This window comes from Phasianus colchicus, chromosome 9 (genome assembly GCF_987193195.1).
Source record: "Phasianus colchicus chromosome 9, bPhaCol1.hap1.1, whole genome shotgun sequence".
NCBI classification, from domain to species: Eukaryota; Metazoa; Chordata; class Aves; order Galliformes; family Phasianidae; genus Phasianus; species Phasianus colchicus.
This window is the reverse complement of record NC_143444.1, coordinates 29,266,537-29,287,111: the sequence shown is the minus strand read 5'-3', so window position 1 is coordinate 29,287,111 and position 20,575 is coordinate 29,266,537. Positions and strand designations below refer to the sequence as shown.

The 20,575-nt window shown below is 41.9% G+C and overlaps 2 protein-coding genes across 14 annotated transcripts in view; one reads left to right on the top strand and one right to left on the bottom strand.

Moving 5' to 3' along the window:
* Positions 1 to 20,575, top strand: part of LOC116236284 (E3 ubiquitin-protein ligase RNF170-like) — a 46,258-nt gene that overhangs the window by 18,131 nt on the left and 7,552 nt on the right. The gene's annotated exons all lie outside the window — the stretch shown is intronic.
* The window catches only part of FGGY (FGGY carbohydrate kinase domain containing), a 284,438-nt gene continuing 264,243 nt past the window's right edge, over positions 381 to 20,575 (bottom strand). For 5 of the 12 annotated variants that reach the window (XM_090146745.1, XM_090146747.1, XM_090146748.1 and 2 more), the window contains 2 exons: positions 2,488 to 2,549; positions 383 to 1,845 (listed from right to left, as the gene is read on the bottom strand). In XM_090146745.1, coding sequence (XP_090002871.1) covers positions 1,764 to 1,845; positions 2,488 to 2,549 — 144 coding nt within the window. In that variant the 3' untranslated portion in view covers positions 383 to 1,763. Of the gene's footprint in view, positions 1,846 to 2,487; positions 2,550 to 20,575 lie in introns of all 12 variants that reach the window. The other 7 variants (XM_090146739.1, XM_090146742.1, XM_090146738.1 and 4 more) reach the window with 4 other exon arrangements.

Here is a 20,575-nt window from a genome sequence, read left to right as displayed (position 1 = left end):
CTATGATATAGCAGTATGTCACAGTTATTCTCTTGCTTGTTAGACTCTTCTTGTTATGATGGTTTTCTTCATTTTATTCCCATCAACTTTCATTGTCTTTAATTATGTCCCTGAACTTATAAAGCTGTCTCTCTTAACAATGGGTACTTTGGAAATGGCAACAATTGCTTTTCCATGAAGTATAAGGCAGGAAGTGCATTGTTTCTTTAAAAAAAATTCCCAGATGTTTTTCAGTGCTGACTACAAACATGTAAACCCAGAAACCATTATTTTCCAAGTTCTCCAAGTGTAGTTTTGTTATTGTCTAACTTCTGTTTGCATTTACTGGGAATAAAAGCCTATGCCAATAGAAAACAGTGGCTTTGCTATCAAGTGAAGTGTATAAGGATGGAGTCCATTTTTATGAATGTTCACTCTGTGGAATGGGCTTGTAAGTTGTTTCTGTGGCATAATAAAGGCTCACCGTGAGAGTCACAAACCGCAGTCTGGAGAAAAGAAGGGCTCTCATTAGTGACCTATAACAGAGTTACAGCCCCCAAACAGAACAACATCTTTTATTAAGAAGTAAAAGACAAAGGGCAGAGAAAGAATTGCTGAGAATCTCACTGAAGGCCTTGGCAGTGTTTGGGTCTTGCAAGATCAAAACAGTATTCTCTGAGGTGAAATGTTTCTGCAGTGTACAAACAGAGCATCCAGCCCCTCTACTTCCATGGCCAGCCGTGCCGTGAGCTGACGTTGGGAGCCCTGCAGCTTCCTGTAGGAATAACTGTCCAGCACAGCATTTAAAATCACCTGAAACAAAGTGAAAGCCTCTTGTTGACCAGGATTGGCCAGCAGTAAGCCAGGAGGATGTCCAGGCACAGACAAAGGCAAGTCTAAAGAAAGAAAACCTCTCTCTCCCTCTGCATTCTCTGTACCTGCTGTCACTGGCATTAGCTCTGTGCCTGTGAGTGTACAGATACACAGGTTTTGAGCTGAGCCTGTGTGAAGCAACGTGGTAAGAACAGGCATGGAGAGCTGGACTGTTGCAGGACTGAGGGCCAAGATGCAGCTGGCAGGGTGGAAGGAATGCTCCCGCATTATGAACATGTTTGCAGCAACTCTGCACAGCCTCATCCTTCAGTACCAATAGTGGGCTGGCTCACATCTGCACAGAGATTCACGTGCACTGAGAGCAAGTTACTTGCAAGAGACAAAATGGCTCAAATTATCAATAGCAAAACCACTACACTGCAAGAATTGAGACAGAAAAAAAGAGCAGGAAACAAGAAAACAGAAGGAACGACTGCACAGCTGCAAAAACAATGTCCAAGTATGAGCCACTGATTATATACTATAATCAGAGTAAAAAAAATACGAAACAGAACATTCCAATGGAAATGATGCCTCAGCTGTAGCTGTAGCAGGCCCTACAAGGACCACGTGTGCAATACCTGTGCAAAGCACAGCACAGGGATTCAGATCCACTCAGGTCAGCGGCGCTGCTCCTCGTGCTGCTCTGCGAGGCCGCCTGCAAGCAGCAGCACTGCAGTATCCACAGCTGGCTCTGATTCTGCATACTGCCATTGTGCCTGGTGTGCATGGATGACAGGTAAAAAACACCCAGTACTTCACAGTGAATTGAGTGCATTTTATTTCTCCTTAACAACAAAAATGGACATTTCAAATGATAAAACTGTATTTTTACAATGGACAGTGCAGTAAGATGAATTTACCCTCATCTTAGGCATTTATCCCTGCCGTTCCCAGAGGATGCCACTGGATTAGGAGCTTTTCATGATGGAACGATACTCCCTCTGATGTTCCACAAGTTTCAAAAATACTTCGTATTTCTTGTCATAGAATCTGTATAAACAAGTTAATTTCAGCAAAGCTTGAGATTTTAAGATTTAAATCCCTTGTGATATACATACTTAGCATCAAAGAAGCTCTGACTCTAATAACAAGTTTGACTCGGGTGAGTCCTGCATACTGCCAGAGCAGTTTCCACCCAACGAGTGACTCCAAGTTAGAACCGTACACTTGGTTTCCCCGCAGCCGCCTCTGATTTTCAGTTCTCCCGGAGCCCCTCCAGACGCTCCCAGCCCCGGCCGTGCCACCAGGGGGTGCCCGCGCCCCTCCGCCCAGCGCCGTTCTGAGCCCGGGCTCCGAGCTGCCAGCGCTGCGGGGCTCAGCCGGGCAGGCGCTCGCTGAAGCTCAGCTTGCACCGTCCCAGCCTGCCGGCACATCCCCAGCAGTTCAGCTCATCTCTCGCGCTGCGAGTGGCATCCGCGAGTGGCAAGCTGCGGGCATGGGCAGATATCTATAGGGTAAGGGGCTTCCTTGGAGTAGATTACCACATTCACCCGTGCTGAAGAGTTGGGTGCCGTGTGATATTTAAAAACCGGGGGTCATAAATGCTAATGCATTCAAGCAGGACTAGAACGAGAGAGCGCAACTTAGTCTCAGGTAAATTCTCGTAGGTGAACACACAAACATCAGGATTACCTTTGATGCTCATGGTTTGGTCGTACGACTCGCCCGATTTTTCCCATTTTTGCCATGGCCTCCTAGTAAAAGACAAACACAAGCTGGAAAAGCCTGTTTTGATTTAAAATACTTTTTGACAAGAACAAGATGTTTCAAAAGCAATCGGAACATTACTGATGTATTTTGTTTCGACTGAACAGGCCAGATGGCTTAAAATATGTTCAATCCCATAATATAGTAGTCATGAGAACAAAGTACTGCAGACCTCTCAGTAAACCAAAATCTGTTCCTCTTTCTTACTGAGAGTCTGAGGCAGAACAGACTTATCTTTTATTATTTACACTAACCAAAGGAAATGTTAAACACTGCATCCCTGGAGGGGAAATTTCTCAAATAAAACGATACATTACACGAGATCTCTTAATCATATTTCTAAAATATCAATTCCCTGCCGTAAGGAAGGACTTGAGAGTGCTTCAGAAGCTCAATAAATCTTGCAAAGTTCTGCCCTCGCATTTCAAGATAAAGGTGTCAGAAACAGATTTTGAACCTAATCCGCTTTTGGCCAAAATAAAGACAGAGGAAGGGATGGATCCCTTTGGAAGAAGTCTCTGGGACAGTTGTGTGCAGATGGGAGAGGACGACCAAGTTGTTTGGTTTCTTTCCCAATCTCTGAGATTCTGATTTTCTATCGATTTTCCTGAGCAGTTCCGCTGGCATGAGACTGACAACCCATGTGAGCATGGAGCCAAGCTCAAGCTCAAGCTCTTGAACAGAAGAGAAGGCAGCAGGCTATTTTAATTGGAATTTCTTCCACAAGAAGCATTAGAGCAGAAGTTTTCAGATGGAAAGGCATTAAACATAAAATATCAGGATTCAAGAAACAGTGACTGATGAAATCTCTATCAGAACTCATAGTTTCTAGCAGGACTTTAAGTCCATTTTAATGTTAGTGCCTAAAGCACAACACTGAGAAATTCTCAGAGACTTCTGGATGACAGCCAGCTTGTGCCAAGCTGCTTCTGCTGGAAGCCACCTCCTCAAATGCTACCACCATATTTTTAGAAGGGTTGGATGATTTTATAGCCTGTTTGCTGTAGTGAAATCTCTGCTTTCCACTAATCCAGCATTTTACAGCTGAGGAACTCACACGGCTTCACTATGTGGATGAGCAATGTAAGCACAGTTTCATCAACTCATAACAAGCAGGAAGGTTCTGAAGACAAGCAAGTGACCAGCAGACCCTACATCTTCTGGTTTCTGATTTCCACTGTGTTAAAGAAATGTGATCATGAACTAACTGCCAGGATGCACGTGGCTTGCCCATGAAGCCAGCAGCTACCCTGTTTCCATGTGCAGCGGTGTTTGGCCAGCAAGGCACGCAGTGCCTGGGATGCCATGTGTTTGCCAGAACTGCAGGCAGTCCCTATCCACCATTACTGTCGTGTTCTGGGTGTGTTTGCTTTGTCCTTCAGCATCAACAAATCCTTTCATACTGCCTATCAAAATGCGCAACACATACTTTCTACTTTTGTCAACTTCAGGAGATTAAATACTGGTTGAAGTCACAGTTCTACCAAAGCAAGACACTGCCAGTGATGGTGGTCAGCATTTTACTCTGATAAAACAGCAGAGGGGTGTTTTGGTGCACTGATATGCCTATACTCTTTCATGCATGCAGAAGTTGGTTGTATTTTGACTCCCTAAGAAACACACTTGAAGTAACACTTCCAGTGAGATAGTGTGTTCTCTTCTCTGGAACACATGAATCTGCTGGCACAGTGATTCTGCTCACCAGCCAGATTAAAATGCAGACACAGAAAGGCTGATATATTTCCCAGTAAGAGAAATGAGTGCTTAATTCTCTGTTTTTTAACAGGTGATACTAACTCAAGCACAATAGTCCATCTCTTACAACTCCTTTACATGGCCAGCTGGACTTAGAGGCACAAAATGAATGAGCACAGGAAAAAGAAAAAAAAAAAAAAGAAGCAAAAGACAATTTCCTCTTGTATAACCACAATGCTTTTTCAGACAGTTTCCTCACTTAAAAGAAAAACACAAAAAACATGAGGAAAAGGGGCACACTGCATAGAAAAGTCCCTCAAAGCTTTCTCACTAATGGGAAGAGTCACATTGCTTTCAATTCCCTGCTTTACAACTTCTGTTGAATTGCCCTGGTGCTACTGTTCACACCAGTGAAAGAAAAAAAGGGACACCTAAAAGGCTGTAAATGTCTCAGAAAAATCAACTTTTCTCTCAACTGCAAGAAAAATGAAAGGGAGAGGCTTTGCTGCTCAGCCCCTCTGTGCACAATTCCCGTACGGGGGAACATTAGGAGAAAACAGACAGTTCTGCTCCCCAGGAAGGTTCTCCCTCTGCCATAAATACTCTCCACTAATGTTGTGTTTTACTCTGGGCCTCTTACAGCTTTCAGCATTGAAAAATGCACTCATCACTTCTTTGGGAGATAAGCCAACCTTGTGAAACAAACAGACAGTAAGCCCAGTTTTATTTTTACACTATTACTCATCTGACTAAAAGTCTTCTCAGGTTGGTTCAAGAGAGAAGACATCAGTGCTGGCACAAGCAGACAAAGCCAATGTGGGTGCCATGGCTCATCCTCTAGCTCCCCGCCTGTGCCACTGTCAGCTGACTGAGGCTCCATACAAACACAAGGAAGAATTCTTTACTGTCAGAGTGATGGAGCACTGGAACAGGATGCCCAGAGAGGTGGTGGAATCTCCTTCTCTGGAAATATTCAAGGCCCATCTGGACACAGGCTGACCTATGCTACCTGCTATAGAGAACTTGCTTTCGCAGGGGAGTTGGATTTGATCTCTAGAGGTCCCTTCTAACTCCTGTAATCCTGTGATTCCGCGGTCAGCTTAATATTTTGTATTTTTAAATCTACTAAATATCTACAAGTCTTGGGGAATTGACATCATTGTGCTCTCACAGCAACCACCATAGCAATGTCAAATACTATGTTAGAAAAAACACACAGCCAGCAATTTTCAACAACTTGTTCTAGGTTGCTCAAACTATCATACATGAATTCCTCTCTTAATTTGGTCAATTTGGTCTTTGTTAGTTTGAACAAATACTTCACTCCCAGAGGAGACTCTTTTCAACAATTTTCTGGGGACAAAGAAGAACAGAACATTGAAAATATGAATGTATAATGAAATTGAAAACAAAGGATCATTAGAATCGCGTTACTCAATCAGATCAACCTTGTGCACTGCGCTGTCTCCAACAAAGCCTTAAATATAGCAAAGTGATAATGCTGCTGTTCAGAAATAGTTTGAGGCTTGACATCCAAATCCATAATTCCAGTCACCAAGAATTTCACAATCTTGATTTGAATGACGCTCTATCTTCTTTGTTTGGCAGTCTAGACAGTACAATGAATACAGTGATTTAAACACAATGAATTCTCTCTTAAAACAAAATATTTTGTAAAATTGCTTTTTAATCATTTCTTTTCTCCCTTTACATAAGGGCTATGCTATAAATAAACCCTGAAAGTTCGCATTTGATCATCATTTCTAAAGGCTGGGCAAGAGGCAAGTGAAGGGTTTACACAGAAAAAAAAAAAAGAGGCACTGTGGAGCAGAAATAAAGGGATGCATTCATGATTTCTAACCTTTTGTTACAGTGTCAAAGCTGAGACAGACAGAAGCCAGTAAACACTCTGCTTACCATGGAGAGTTAACCGAACAGCATTACCCTAGCAGGGCAGAAGCCCAGCAAACCAAACTCTCCAAGGCCCACCAGTGTTTCAAAGCAAGGTGCCATTCTGCAACCCCTCTGAAAAGTCAGTTGTTCAGAGCCATTCATTCAGCACTGGTGGCTGAACTCTGCTCTTCAGCACCACCTGAGGCAGAGCCTAACATTAAGCCTCCACAGGCAGCAGATCTCCCAGTAATATCATGGTCCAGCTGACAGCTCATGCTGCAAATTTCAATCTTTGCCCTTTTAGCGATGGAAAGGAAAAGGTTTTTAACACTACGTGGCAGATGCATTGCAGCAACCTACTGTGTCATACCAGGAGACACCAGGAAAAAATGTCAACACAGCAGCAGGAGGAGCACACAGGAGGTGCTTACAAGGGCTATCTAGAGGCAGTCTGCTCTCCTGATTCCCAAGTCAATCAGCTCCTGCAAGGGCTGACTCCAGAGCACCCAGCGTCATCCTGTGCATCCCACAAGAGCAACCCATCTGCCTCGGGTCTGCTGAGGGAGTCAAGGAAGATCAACCTACCTGTAAATAGTCTTTAAGTTCAATTTTCAATAGAGACTCAAGGACTTATGTGGCTGAGTATTACTGAAAATTAATGGGATGTAGTCCCTTAAAAGTATATGACAAATGAGAAATCAGGTTTACAAACCTCAGCCATAGCTCTTAGGATAAACCAAAGTCATCAAGTAACTAAATCTCATTGAAATTAATGATCTGGGAACATCAGATCCCTTCAGAATTTATGCATATGCTCTATGTAGGTACCTTAAAATTGCATCCAAAGTTAAATGGATGAGGCATTCAGGCAAATACAATTTCTCAGCTGTGTTCTTTCCACTTATTCATTTGAAAACCCCAAGAAATGTTAGGATTTTTAACCAGTGTCCTTTTTAACAGTAAAAAACTATTATCTAAAGTTTGACTGCACAATTTCAGTGGCTGGAAGCATTTGGCCTGTAAATATAAAAGCACACATCAAAGCTCACCAGGCTGTTTGGGCACACCATGCTTCAGTTATGAAAACAGCATGGCCAGCTACTTGGAGGAGGAATCTTTAGGCAACATGAAAACCAAGAGGTGTACTCAAGTGTAAATTCAGCATGTTTTCTTCAGAATGGTGCTGGTTTATAGCTTGTCCTGTGACAGCCATTGCATCAAGAATGAATCATCTAGGAAAGATATTAAGGATGAAAACTAACTGCTCTAAACCAGTTTTCAATCAGAAATTGTAACAGAAGTAATTCAGGAATCTCAGAACAACTGGAATGAGATGCATGGCTTGCTTCTCTTTCCAAGCCAAATTTAATTTACCTCATCTTAGTACTTAGGCAAAAGACGGAAATTATACTCATTTTTATTGTGGTAATATAAGGCAAGTGATCAAAAGCTGCCATTCTTGCAGCCAAGCAATGAGACAGCTGTCCAGCAAACATGGTTCATCAGGTATTCCTGAGAATGACAGGAGTGTATGTATGGAAGATCAGCCTCCATTCTAAGCCATGCAGAGCTCTGAGATGTGAATTCCCCTTACCTACTCAGACAACATTATCCAGACTGCTGCTCAGATCAGCCTTGACTCTTGTGCTTTTGTACAGCTCTACTGACACAGATCAGCATCAGAGGAAAATAGTTTAAAAGTTGCTCTATTTACAATAGATTGAAATTCTCAGTATTCCAATTTGTAGAATCTGGCAGGGATAAGTACCTACCTCCAAACAGACTGGCCTCCTTTGCACTTTTAAGTCCTTATAGCAAGTACAGTAAATATGTTAGAATTTTTACTTTCTTCAGCCAGTGAAGAACCTCTCTTGCCCATCTTCACACACAAGCTGAGACTAACTGACACTGACATCATTTTAAGGAATCTAGTCACACGTATTTGGATTTGAGGGCAATAAGCAGATTTCTTGAAATGCTGATGTCCAAGAAATACTTTTGAGGTGTGCTGAGATTTTTAAGCAAGGCTTTTATGTAGGGATGGCTTACCCAATAGCCTGGAGATGGAAAGTTCATCTTATCTACGCTTACAGGAATTGCATGAATTCAGCAGAGTTGAATGTAACAGAGCCCTGTTAGAACATTCCTTTTTAGTGGTATATGACTGCATGAAGAAAAGCATATGATGGATCCACACACAATATTTTTCTAGTGGCTTTCCCCCAACCCCTTAAATACGTTTGAGTTATAAGGGAAGATCTTGGCAGCATGCACAAAGCCCCAAATCTGTAACTCAATTCTCTGTGGCATTCTGTATGGAGTGAGCCAAGTTTTAAAACACATTATGGATAAATAGGAGAGCTGAGCAAAAATTTCACACCAAAGACCGAAGTGTGAAAATTTGGCTTTCATTCATTTAGTGAAAAGGTGGAAAATTTCACACAAGTTTATATTTTTCTTTTGCTCTGTTCCAACTTGGATTTTCGTGTTAGGATCAAACCTCAGAGAGACAATACAGAGGAGGGAGAAGAAGAGGATGGAAGGGTGGAGGTCCAGCAATCAGGACAGCAGCTCCAGGCTTTAGTTCTGGTCTGTCTTCCAGAAAGAATCGCTGGCCCTTGAATCTCCCTACCCATGTGATAGATAGCAGCATTGGCCCACCCTAAAGAAGTATTTGATCCATTTGTTTATTAAAGACTGTTACTGTGGTAGAGGAGAATCAGGCAGGTGGTGTAGAAGATGCCCAATGTTTTTATACTCCTACATCCATCCAATTGCAGTTGACAGGGCCAACTGGACCAGCCTTGGATGGGTCACTCAGAACTGAAACAAAGTAGTTTTCTGGTTTGAGCACCAAATTAGGTTACAGAAGGTTCGCAAAAGATTCCCCAAGTTACTTTCAATGTTTAATTTAGTCTTTTAAGTTTCAGTTACCTTTCTAAAATGGGCTGAGCCCATTGTTTTCCCACAGGCTTGATTAGTTATACTCACAGTTTGTAGCTTTAGGTTTGGCCCAATACTGTACCATGGGTGGTACATAGAGTGCTTAGTTCTACTCCTGCCCCCCTGCCTGATTAAAGTACATATCACTTGACCTCTCCTGTGACGCAGGAGAGTGGCTTTCACTCCATAGTATCAGAGACAAGAACAAATAGAAAAAAAGATCACGTAACAAGAGCCAAGTGCAACTAAGGCCACCGCACCACCTCTACCTCCTGAGGTACTTTTATCCTGCTTAAATGACCGCTCTGAGTGTCAGACGATTGTGGCCACCACAGCTCTGTGTCACACAGAATTTGTGCTTTAGCCAGGCTGGCCAGCCAACAAAGCTGTAAGAGGAGCAGCAGTGGCAATGCAGCTGCTGTGAAGGGTGGCTTGTCGTGCTAGCGATGATATTAATTACTTATTCTCCAGACCAAATTTAGAATGGGATGAGGGTCAGCTATGATTGTCACATCATCTATCAGCTGGAAACTATGTTTGGGTCTAAGCTCCAGCCACACTGCTACTAAATATAGGCTGTTTTGTTGTTCATCTGACTCTGCACTCCAAACTTGCCTTTGACTATCAAATAATTAAGCAGTTTGCATTGTGAGGGCTCCACTGCTGGCAACTCTTAGTGTCCAAAGCTGTTTGGATGCAAACTTGACAGCTTAACACGGGTTTCAGCTTACCCAGGCAATGGAAAGAGCCCAAATGTTTAGCTCCTGTTTCAGTCTCACAGACTACTGGCACTGGGTGCCATGAATCAACAGTCTGTAGGCAACATCTAAGCAGCCTTTACTGGAGATGGGGCACAGCTCAGCCACACTTATCAGACATTAGCCCATATAAGATTATTCATGAAATGTATGCCCACTTCCCAATGCCTGCAGGTGAAGGTCCAAGACAGCTCGTCCAAGACTGCTGTAATGCAACTACAGCACACAGGGCTGTGCACTGTCCACCAAGCTGCTCCCCACTACCCAGAGCACACTTGGCCTCCTCACTGCTCCCATGCTGTGAGTGATTCTGCCCTGACTGGCAGCTCAGCCACCAAAGCAGAGGCTCTCTGACCACATCACCAGCTAGCATGGGCAGTACATTTTCCTCAGCTCCTTCTGAGGTGGAATACATTTATTAACCATATACAGCATTACTGTTGAAACAGGACTTTGAAGGTTTGTCCATATAAACTACACAAGAAAATATATGCATTTAACCCACTTGGGGGCTTGGAAATGGACAGGTAGCTCCGTGTAACAGAAAGGAAGCTCACCTGGGAGTCAAAAGATCAGATTCCTACCATCAGAGCCTAACATAGGGAATTGCAATATAGCTGTAAGCTAAATCAACCCTGTTCATACTCATTGCTGCTGGTGATGGAGCATTTGGAGTCTGGGAGCACTGTTCTGCTGCACAACCTGGAACAAGTTATTTTGCTTCTCTTGCTCCCTTCTTGTTCTGTCTTAACACTTCTATATCTTCAGTTTTAGGTGGGAAAACCTTTAGGGCAGACAGAGCAGGTGTGTGACTCCACACTAACTTGTAGAACAAAAGAAATTAGCTGGACAGAAAGCAGGAGTCATTTGCACAGGGGAAGGTAAAACAGAGAAGCTGAAGGAAAAGCATCCGCACAGGATATCCTGATGCTCAGCTGTGTACTCGACACAATATTTTGTTAAACTGCACCACTTCCTTTAAGGTGATAAATTCAGATTTATTTAGCTGATTTCTTTTCACATTCATGCTGAGCGTACGGCTTCCTGTGCATTTAGCTGGAACTTTTATTTGTCATCTGGCAACAGGTTTGGATTTACTGGAGAGAGGGGTAGGAATGGGGGCTTTCGCTTTTTTTTTTTTCTTTTTGCATCTGTATTTGCTTTATGAGCAATGGCTAAGGCATCATTTACACTAGTGGGGAACTAGATCAGGTTCTCTCAATTCCTTCCATATGTTCACTTATGCTGTCAAAACATTTTTTCAATCTAATTAATCTGCACACATCTCTTCATTCACTCCACACTCAGTAAGTTTTAGCACTTTGGGGTTACCTAGCTGAGATTTTGTCATAAAAACAATGTCTGCCTACACTTAGCTTTATGGTTTACTCCATCAAGAAAACAAAACTATATTCAACATCTCACTCTTTTCCATTTAATTATTCTTCAGCATCTTTCCAAAGTTCTGATGCATCCCTTTTTCTCTCACCTTTCAGATTTATTCTGCGCTATGCTCCAGTATCTCCTGAGATCAATGAGGGAAAATTCCACTGAGAGTTTTGATTTGAAATTATTTTTTAACTAATTAAACCAATGTGTGGTTTACTATAAAAAAAAAACAAAAAAAACAACTCATATATGTTTACATTTTACCCAATCTGGACTGCATTTAGGAAATTACTCTGGGTCAGGGCTCATAAAATGCAAGAGGCCTTAAAAAAAAAAAAGCCTATCACAACTGTAAACCAATAGAAGCTTGAGTTGCTAAAATAGAGTAAAACTGCATAAAAATAGGAAGAGCCTTTCTGGCAGCCTTACAGATATTCTATCTGCAACAACAACAAAAAAATTAAAACATTTCCCAAGAAACACTGGTGTTTTTCAAGTATCCAAAGGGTGCCATGTTGAGAAACTTGAAGAAACCAGCAATCTGCTACGACTTCAGAACAGGACTGCACAGCCTTCTGTCCTTGTGAAACACAGTACAGAGAAAGTAACTGTCTAACTGCAGGGTGCACTTGGTTTCCTTCCTATGATTGCTCCAGTCAAGGAGTGCTGGTGCTGTCCTGTCTTTAAAGCAGCCCAAGGGAAGGAGTGCCTGGCAGACACAGCTCTCCATGGTCAGGTCCTGAAGGAGGTACCCTGGGCTCTGTGCCTGGCACAGGACACTTTGTGAAGCACCTCTGCCCACAGCACAGCACTGCTTCCCATGCAGCCGCAGGCACTACAAAGACTATTAGGGGAGGATTTGCTGGGCTGCCAAGGGCAATTGGCCCCAAGATACTTTCAGCATCCCATGGGACTCTGGCTCTGTGTCCTCCATCACTACCTCTGATCCAGCTGTATAACAGAAAGGTTCTCTATTGTTTACAGAACTGCCTATTGGGCAAACCAGAGCTAGGGAGGGAAAACAATGAAGGGATCAGAAACAGTACAAAGAGCTCTGCAGGTGTTGCCAGGGCAGGAGAACACATCCCACACATTCCAAAGATTGTAGGTCTCAAACCAGCCTTTTGAAAATGAGAATAAAATGCTTGGCAACTCCTCACGGTCTGCTTCTCTTTCGAGATGTGAACTTGTCTGGTTCTGATCCCCTAGCTCCTATAAACATTGGCTTATATCTGCTGGAGACCATTTGGAAACGATAAATGTATTTTTCTTTATCATTAAAGCACCAAATTACACAAATGCATTGGGAAGAAGCCATTCTTCTGGGTCAGTGTGAAAAATTACCCTCAGCACTACTACAGCCCTCTGTCAAGCCTGGCATTTTTGTGTTTAAAAACAAAAGCAAGGGTTATTAATCCTCACCTGCTCCAGAACCATAAAAGAGCCGTTGGTGCAGGGATATTCCATAGCCCTTTTTAATGCTCAAATCTGAATCTGCCACCCAGAACCCACCACTGCCAGCAGGAATGTTTAAAGGTATCCAAGGCATCTTTTTCCTTAGGAAACCTTCTAAGAAAGCATTTGTCTTGATTTGGCAAATAGAAAAAGAGCAAACTTTATAATTGACTGTGCCCCAAACAATAGCTGGTTCTGTCTGAAAACACACCAGCTAGAATTAGAAGTGCAGTTAGCATGTTAGGGAGTGAGTCATCAAGTGGTAGCAGTTTGCTGGCTCACAGCCCGAGATCTAACAGAGCACCATCCTGCTCTGGGGGTTATCTCTGAAGTTGAGATCTTGCAGAGTAGAGCACAGTAGACTAGAGGAATCTCACGCCTTTCCCCCCTTCCCCCAAAATTTTGGGTGGGAGGGTAGGTGAGCTTGTTTATAAGCTGCCTTTAGCCTCCAAGGAAAGGTGAACCCTGTAACTCCAGTGGGGCATGCTTCCCCTACAGCACCCAGTTGGACACCATTCCTATTTTGATGGGGCTCTCCACTGCCCCATCCCATTTCCTGCTTTTTAAGTAGCCTCTAGGTAGCTGCACCTCGTGGTTCCTATTTCCAAGCAAGCTTCACCCTTCACTCACTTTAGTGAGAAATTTCTAATGTTCTACTCCTAAACCACTCATGGGGAAAGCAAAATTCTTGACTGTGAGGAGGGCAGTAGGATGTGTCCAGCTCCTGCATCTTGACCTTGGACAAGATATGCAAGTCTTCTGCATCTCTGTTTCTCATATATTCCATAGGAATCAATTAACACTATTAGATTAATATCAAAGATGTAGGAGAGAAATCTAGCCAATGTGAGATACAACTGAAAAAAACCCACTGTGATTTACAATTCATCTGATGGTCAGAAATGAGCCAATTCCTATTGCTAAGGGTCTGGCCTTTTATTTAAACACAGCTGGAGAGTAGCACAGACTCAGATCATGGAGCTTTCCACTTGTAGGTCACCAAGCAGAACCTCAGCAAGGTCACTGGATGTTTACAAGTTATTGTGGTACGCAAGCTTTTTATAATGTCCTCTACAAAGTGGTTTATTCGTTTCAAATTAGTTTCTATTGTACACACTTTCCACAACATGAAACACTCTACTTTACTGCTCAGAAACTGTTCACCCTTTGCAAAGCTGCACAAGAGACAGTGTTACCACTATCTGAGCAAATTCCCTTTTGAAATTGTTTAAAGAAGTGTGCAAACTGTGAGCTGAGCCTGGATGACCTCAGAGAGCCTTTTCCAGGCTTGGGTAGAGGCAGAGCATGACAGGAAAAGCTGCACTGCAGCAGCACATACTGTTCTCTGGGACAGGCAGAGCCCAGCTCTGCAGCTTGTCCTTCACTCCCCAGAGTCCTGCAGGTCTCACTGGGTCTACTCACAGACAAAGAGAAGCGTGTGTGCTGGCAGCAGCACAGCCTATTTTTTGCAGAGAATACTTTCTGAAAGTAAAACAGAGAAGCAGCAGCAAAAATGAACAACTCTATCATTATCTAACGTGCTGAGATCTCAGCAGAGATCATTTCAAAGATCCATATTGTTTACAGCAGCTGATGAGTGCAGCAAGTGCTGAAGCTGTGCTCTCACTCAAAGTGCCAACATATTTACAGTTTTCAGTCCTGTCCTTAGTGCTTATCTGTCATTTCAAAATGAATGCTCCTTTTGTAAAGGCTAATTACTTGCATGAACACTGCACTAGCTCAAAATCTCAGATTTGTTTCACTTTTTGATTAGCAGCAATCTTGTACTTTGCTTTACCCAGCACATGTAAAAAAGAGCGTTTTTGTTCAAAGATATTTCTTTGCTGTGACAAAGCTGAAACAGGGGGAGGGAAATTAAGTTACTTGTCTGATGGAAGTCTTAACTTTACAATATGAAATGCACTTACCCATTGTTCTGCTCTGGCTTGGTTTCTGGTTTTAGAATAATTTGTCAAGATGTGTACAAAATCAGACTGGGTCACAAACAAAGTGCTTGTAAAGAAGCTGTTGTCTCATGCTGAAAAATGTAAATGTAAAAATTTTGGTAGGATCCCATCCCCTCTTCTTCCAACAAACGGTGGGACCTTGAGAGACTGAAAAGCTGTCAGTCATCTCATTTTGCAAAGGAATAGAAGGAATGCAGGCTACTCTACAACTCAGTAACTTAATTAAAATGAAAAAAATACAACCCAGACATGCAAGAAAAAGGATACAGTTATAACAAGGAGGTATTATCCTGGTTTACATTACGTTCATTGGGTTACTGATCTGTCATAAACCAGTTTCAGAGACAAATCCAAAAAGCCCAGCAATGCAAGACGTGTTTGTTCTCTGTCCTAATCCCAATCCCACTGCAGGGAAAAAAAAAAAAGGGTAACATCTGATTTGTACAAGGCTCCTGCATGTCTTTAGTTGCAGCAAGGAGTGCTCAGTACCTGAGCCAAAGGAGCACCTCATCCCTCCATTACTGCTTTGAGGCAGCATTTGATGCCTACAGCTACAGAAAATGCTGCTTTTGAATTAAGCTTTGTTGTTTCTACCTGTGATTGAATTTGTGCTTTAAAGGATGTGGTTTCCCATTGCTACCCAAATATTTTCTTTAAACCAGAGTTTTGCATAGCAAATGCATTTCACTGTAAACGTATAATGCAACCTTTAAAAATCATGAGTGGTGTAAATACAGATATTAAAACCTGATGTAAACTTCTGAGTGCTATTCACACCATACTACACGAGCCACCTTTCATATATGTTAGCAATGAAAACGACCACACATAAAAAACTGTTTCATTTCTAATGTAAGCTTTTGTTTTCCAACAAAGTCAAAGGATTTTCTGATTAAATTGAACTGGGTCAACAGTCTACTGGCCTTCCCACTCTTATCTTTTCTTCAGTCCATCAAAGCAATATCATTAACAACATTATACATCTTTTTTGCACCTCTTATCCTATCTCCTTTAGTGTATCTATAAAACCTGCCAATAAAGTACGTAGAGATCACTAGATCTGCTTCAAAGATCAGCCAGATAAAGAGCCAACGAAACAGTTTGTTCAAAGTCACAGATAGAGTAGGTGGCAAAGCCAGAAACAAAAGCCATGTACTCTGGTTCTCATTAGGTAACTTTAAGTTTTCTCACTTGCAAAATTTGGCTTTTATTTACACCAAAGTAAATTCAGAAGAACTTGGTACTTCAGTGGTTGATGTGACATTTGAAGTATACAGCTGATAACAGAACTTCACCAGTATCTCTGTTACCTTGCACTGGCAGGCTGCTAATAAGTTTCTCTCTGGCAAACGCAGCTCCTCTTCCCCTCATCACTACAAAACCACACTGCAGTTTATATGGTATTTGTTTGACCCACAGAGCCAGGGAATTCATTACTTATCTCAAGGACATTAAACAAGCCTGCTGATCTGAGGTGTCTTAACATTTCTGGACACGGGTATCTGTTCATCCTTAAGGAGTTACAATACAAACAGCGATGGTGATAAATAGAGAAAAGCCCTTCTTTCTTAACCCTTACTGCTGCAGAAAAAATCCAGCATGAGTAGAAAATGTACAGAAATTCTCCTCTCCTCTACAACCTTAAATCAATTGCTGTGTTGCAGATGAAATTTTTTCTACATTTTCCTGCTTCCTGAAGTCACAATCAAAAGAATGACAACTGACCACACTAGGAGAATTAGGAAAATTACAAAACAGAGCAAAAATGTGAACAGGAGGAAAATCAGGCAGAAAGTTCAAAGGCAGCCAAATGAAATGCTCATGTAAAACAGACCCTGTGTAAGTAGCCACTAGGGGGAACAAGAGTCATGCTGCTTAATTAAGCTGTAGGTCACTTTTAGCAGTGGGCCTGGAAGGTTATCCTTTCCCAAGCAGGCTGGGGATGCTTCAACACGTTCTCTGTAAGCTTTCAGGTGGAACAAAGCTTTCCTGATGTTCAGCAGTGTTTCAGCTTCGTCCGTCAGGTCTGTGTAGGCCTTGGCACAAGCAGTTATCTAGCTGCTACTAACCTATGTTTTCATCTGAAGCAGCTGGTAAAATACTTAAAAAAAAAAAGACATGGGAACAGAAGGGACAGGAAGAAGAAAAGGAAGAGGCACAAATAAAGAAAAAAGGAAAAAAGACAAAGCATATGTTTTGGTGCTGACTCTTTTAAAGTAAAAGAGAAGAAAAACCACACACAGCTCATATGTAAACTTGTGTGTGAAATGCAGAGTGCCACACAGCCCACACGGTTAGAATCCTTACTCTAGTAAGAAATGAGGGATGGCACAGGACCTGCACCCACACTTTCCTTGTTGTCTTGAGAAGCTGGACAAGTGCTACCTCAAGAAAAGGAGACATGCAACTTTCCAGAAGGCAGGAGTAAGCAGGGAGGAGCTACTGAGTATAGTTCTCTGCTTCACGTCATCCCTCTCTGCTTCCTATAGGGAGATGCAACTACACGATGTTCCTTGATCAGAGCATGTTGTGAAGTTACACCCTAGCCCTTGGGGAAGAAGCTCCACTCCACGTGTGTTCAAGCTCTCCACTCCCACACCATCCATAACAACCAGACTTTGTCACCCTGGGCCATGGCTGAAGCTGTGTGAGAAAAATGAATGAGGCAAAAAGTAAAAGCCCCTCTTGGGTCAACTCTTTGCTGTTGCTCAGTACACCAAACTGTTCAACGCTGTGGCTGGAACTGAATAACAGACAAACAACATTTTCTACTACCATAAAAATAACAAATAAGTAATAGTTTTCAGCCTGTAAACACAAGACTTAAGTTAAATAGAGTTCTGAGTGCACACTGTAACTGGTAAGTTGTAACTGGAAGCAGGAACTCACTCCTATTAGAACTAGCTCAGCCTAAAGAGTATCAGATGTTACTCAGGCCTTAGAAGGTCTGAGACATAAACTCTGCGTGCAAGACAAAAAGAAGTCAAATGACTCATGACAGAGTTTGTTCTAATATAAATGACTTTTTCTGGCTCTTGGCTTTTAAAGACTTGCCATTTTCAGATCTTGAACAGCTAACCTAGGCAGCTGGCTTCCTTAGCCAGTGTCCTTCATTTTGTATATAAAATGCTGGCATTTACAAACTCATATTCTCTGGCTAAGGGAGGGCAGTTTATTTTAGCACTGCAATCAATGCCATCATAAATCTTTCCTCTTCCAGCCCAACACTGGCATAGCCCAAACAGTGCTGCATGGATAAAATGTGTGCCCATAAAAAAGAGCATGCACCACAGTGCTTAACCAAACTACTATAACCCTTGAGAATATACCCGAGGAAGTAGCAAATGTGCTGGCTACCCAGTCACTCCATGGGGGCAGAGATATACAAACAAAATGAAAAGCAAAGCTTGCCTTGTCTCCCTTTCATGCAGTACAAGAAACATCCCTTAGATGGGACTATTGCAAAATTAAACAACCTTACAACTATGGCCAGTAAATAATGAGTAATGTGCCTGTATATTCAAAGCTCTTATACCAAACAGTCAAGGAAAGTGAGGATAGTTCATCACAAAAAGACCCCATTTATTAGAAGAGTTTCAAACAGCTTAGCATCTTTACGGCCATTACTCATCTCTTTCACCTAAGCTAAGTGCCAGCTTCCAACCCAGAGACTAACACATACCTCATTTATCAGCTGCAAGACACTCAAGCACAGTTTCTCTCAGTCCAGCCTAAAGACACAGCATTCAATACCTAAACTACTTAATAAGAGGCAGGGAGACATCAGTCTGGGAAAATTTCACAAACATTCTTATCAGACATTTTGAAAGCACAAGGAGTCTGACCCAAAGCTGCTAGACTCAGAAGTATTTCGCTGAATATATCCAAGATGTTTAGCTCAGCTTTGAGCTATAGGGATGGAAAATGAAAGGATCTTCCAAATGCAACATAATTATCATCTTCCAATTATCACCACCACTCTGGTCCTTGACAGAACATGATGCTTCCAACACGGCTTCCCCACTCATGCTCCTTCAGAAGATCTCTATATGGTCAAGGACTAAGTGGAAACCGTGTGAAAAACCTTCAGCGTGTGCTCACACCAACAGGTCCTACATGGATCAAAACTTATTATATATTGAAGGTTAAAAATATTCAGGGGAATGCAACCCCTAGCACTGCTACACATTAAGTACATTTCCTATACATTATTCTTAGCTGAAAACTACACTTGTAAAACTTAACAACGCAACTCATTTTGCTGCTTATCCAACCTCACGAAGCACAGCAAGATATAAACACAATGCTTCTTTCTCCTTATTCATGTTTACCCACTGTTTTCCAACCCTGATGTGGAGGATTATCTTTGTGCAACAATCTGCAACTTATGCTTTTCCATGCTCAGTTAGTGGTTAGCCCTTCTGCTTATATTTCCCTCAAGAATGACAGTTATGGTCTTGCTAGTCATTACGTGGACATTTGTCTCAATTAAAACAAATCAGAATCAAGAAGCAATTTTATATGGATTCTCTCTACAGTTCACTGCCCAATTTCTAGTATCAAATTGTCTTTCAGAAATAAGTGCTGTGGGTGTGAAAAGTTGTTTCAGAACAAGAAAGTAAGCAAGAGTTGGGAGTGATTGTTATACATCTATGTCCAAGAAACGAAGGAAACAACTACCCATGGCTTAAAAAGACAAAGAAAGGGCACTGAGAACTGGATTCCAATTCTGAAGATGTGGAAAGCCAGTATGCTAATAAAGCCACTGGGATTTCTTGCTAATAAAACTAATAGGGGGTCTTTAACATTTCAGATCCATGATTACATAGAAGAGAAGAAAGAAGTCTACTTTATATTAACCACAGCAAAATGAAATGTACTGGAAGTGCTTAGATCAGAGCAACCATCAAACTATAAAGATAGGGCAAATTTTGAGAAACAAAACCTTCCAGGCACCTATAGGAGAGATGACAACATAGTACAGATAAGGTAAAAAAAAACCCTTCAGATATAAGAAGGCTCAGGTATGTCCTGATGATACAAACTACTGGCATCAAATTCCATGACTTGGTGATCATAACATCCATCAAAAATTTATCGAAAAAGAAACCATACAAGCATTTCAGACAGCTCTTGCAGAGTCTACATGCTTGTGCTTTGCTACAGAACAGTCTGATCCTCTGCACTGACATAGCAAGAGAGCAAATCCCAGATGGAAAATTTATCTCACAGCATAGCCAGATTGAGTTTCCAATTCTCTGGTGCATAACTTGAGGGTTGTTCTGCTCAGCTCTTGAAGAGGTGAGGGCAAAGAGACTTAAACTTTTTTGACATCTTTAACATCATTTAAACAAGATGCTCTGAAAAAGACTTTACTGGCTACCGACAGTTACAAAGGATCCACGGTATCCTCCTTTGTACTCATCCTTCCTATAAAATATTGCTATCATGTTTTTCCCTGTCTAAATGGCCTGGACAGAAAGGGTGTCCAAGGTCCAAATGACTTCAGCCATGTCTTTGAGCATGTGGTAAAATCTGGCCTTAAAATAGAAAGGAGATGGATTACTGTACACTTTAAAGAAAGCATCTGTCTACTGTAAAGACACATTTATGGTTTCCTCATATTTATAGCTTTCCTCAAGACAAGGCCAGCAAGCTAGAATAACTGTAAGGTAGTGATATTACACAATAATTTCTTGAACAAGATGATCTTAGTCTTGGTCTGTTTGGAAAACAATCAACAAATTGTACATCTTCTTACACTGACTCCAACACCATCATTTCGGGTCTTGTTACACAGATGTGCAACAGTTGAATCGAAACTGTCCCAGTCAGCATACTTTTTCCTGTTTGACAGGTCTGGGTAAGAAGAGCACTACTGGGCTAGTAAGAGGCTCAATTTCTGCAGAAACA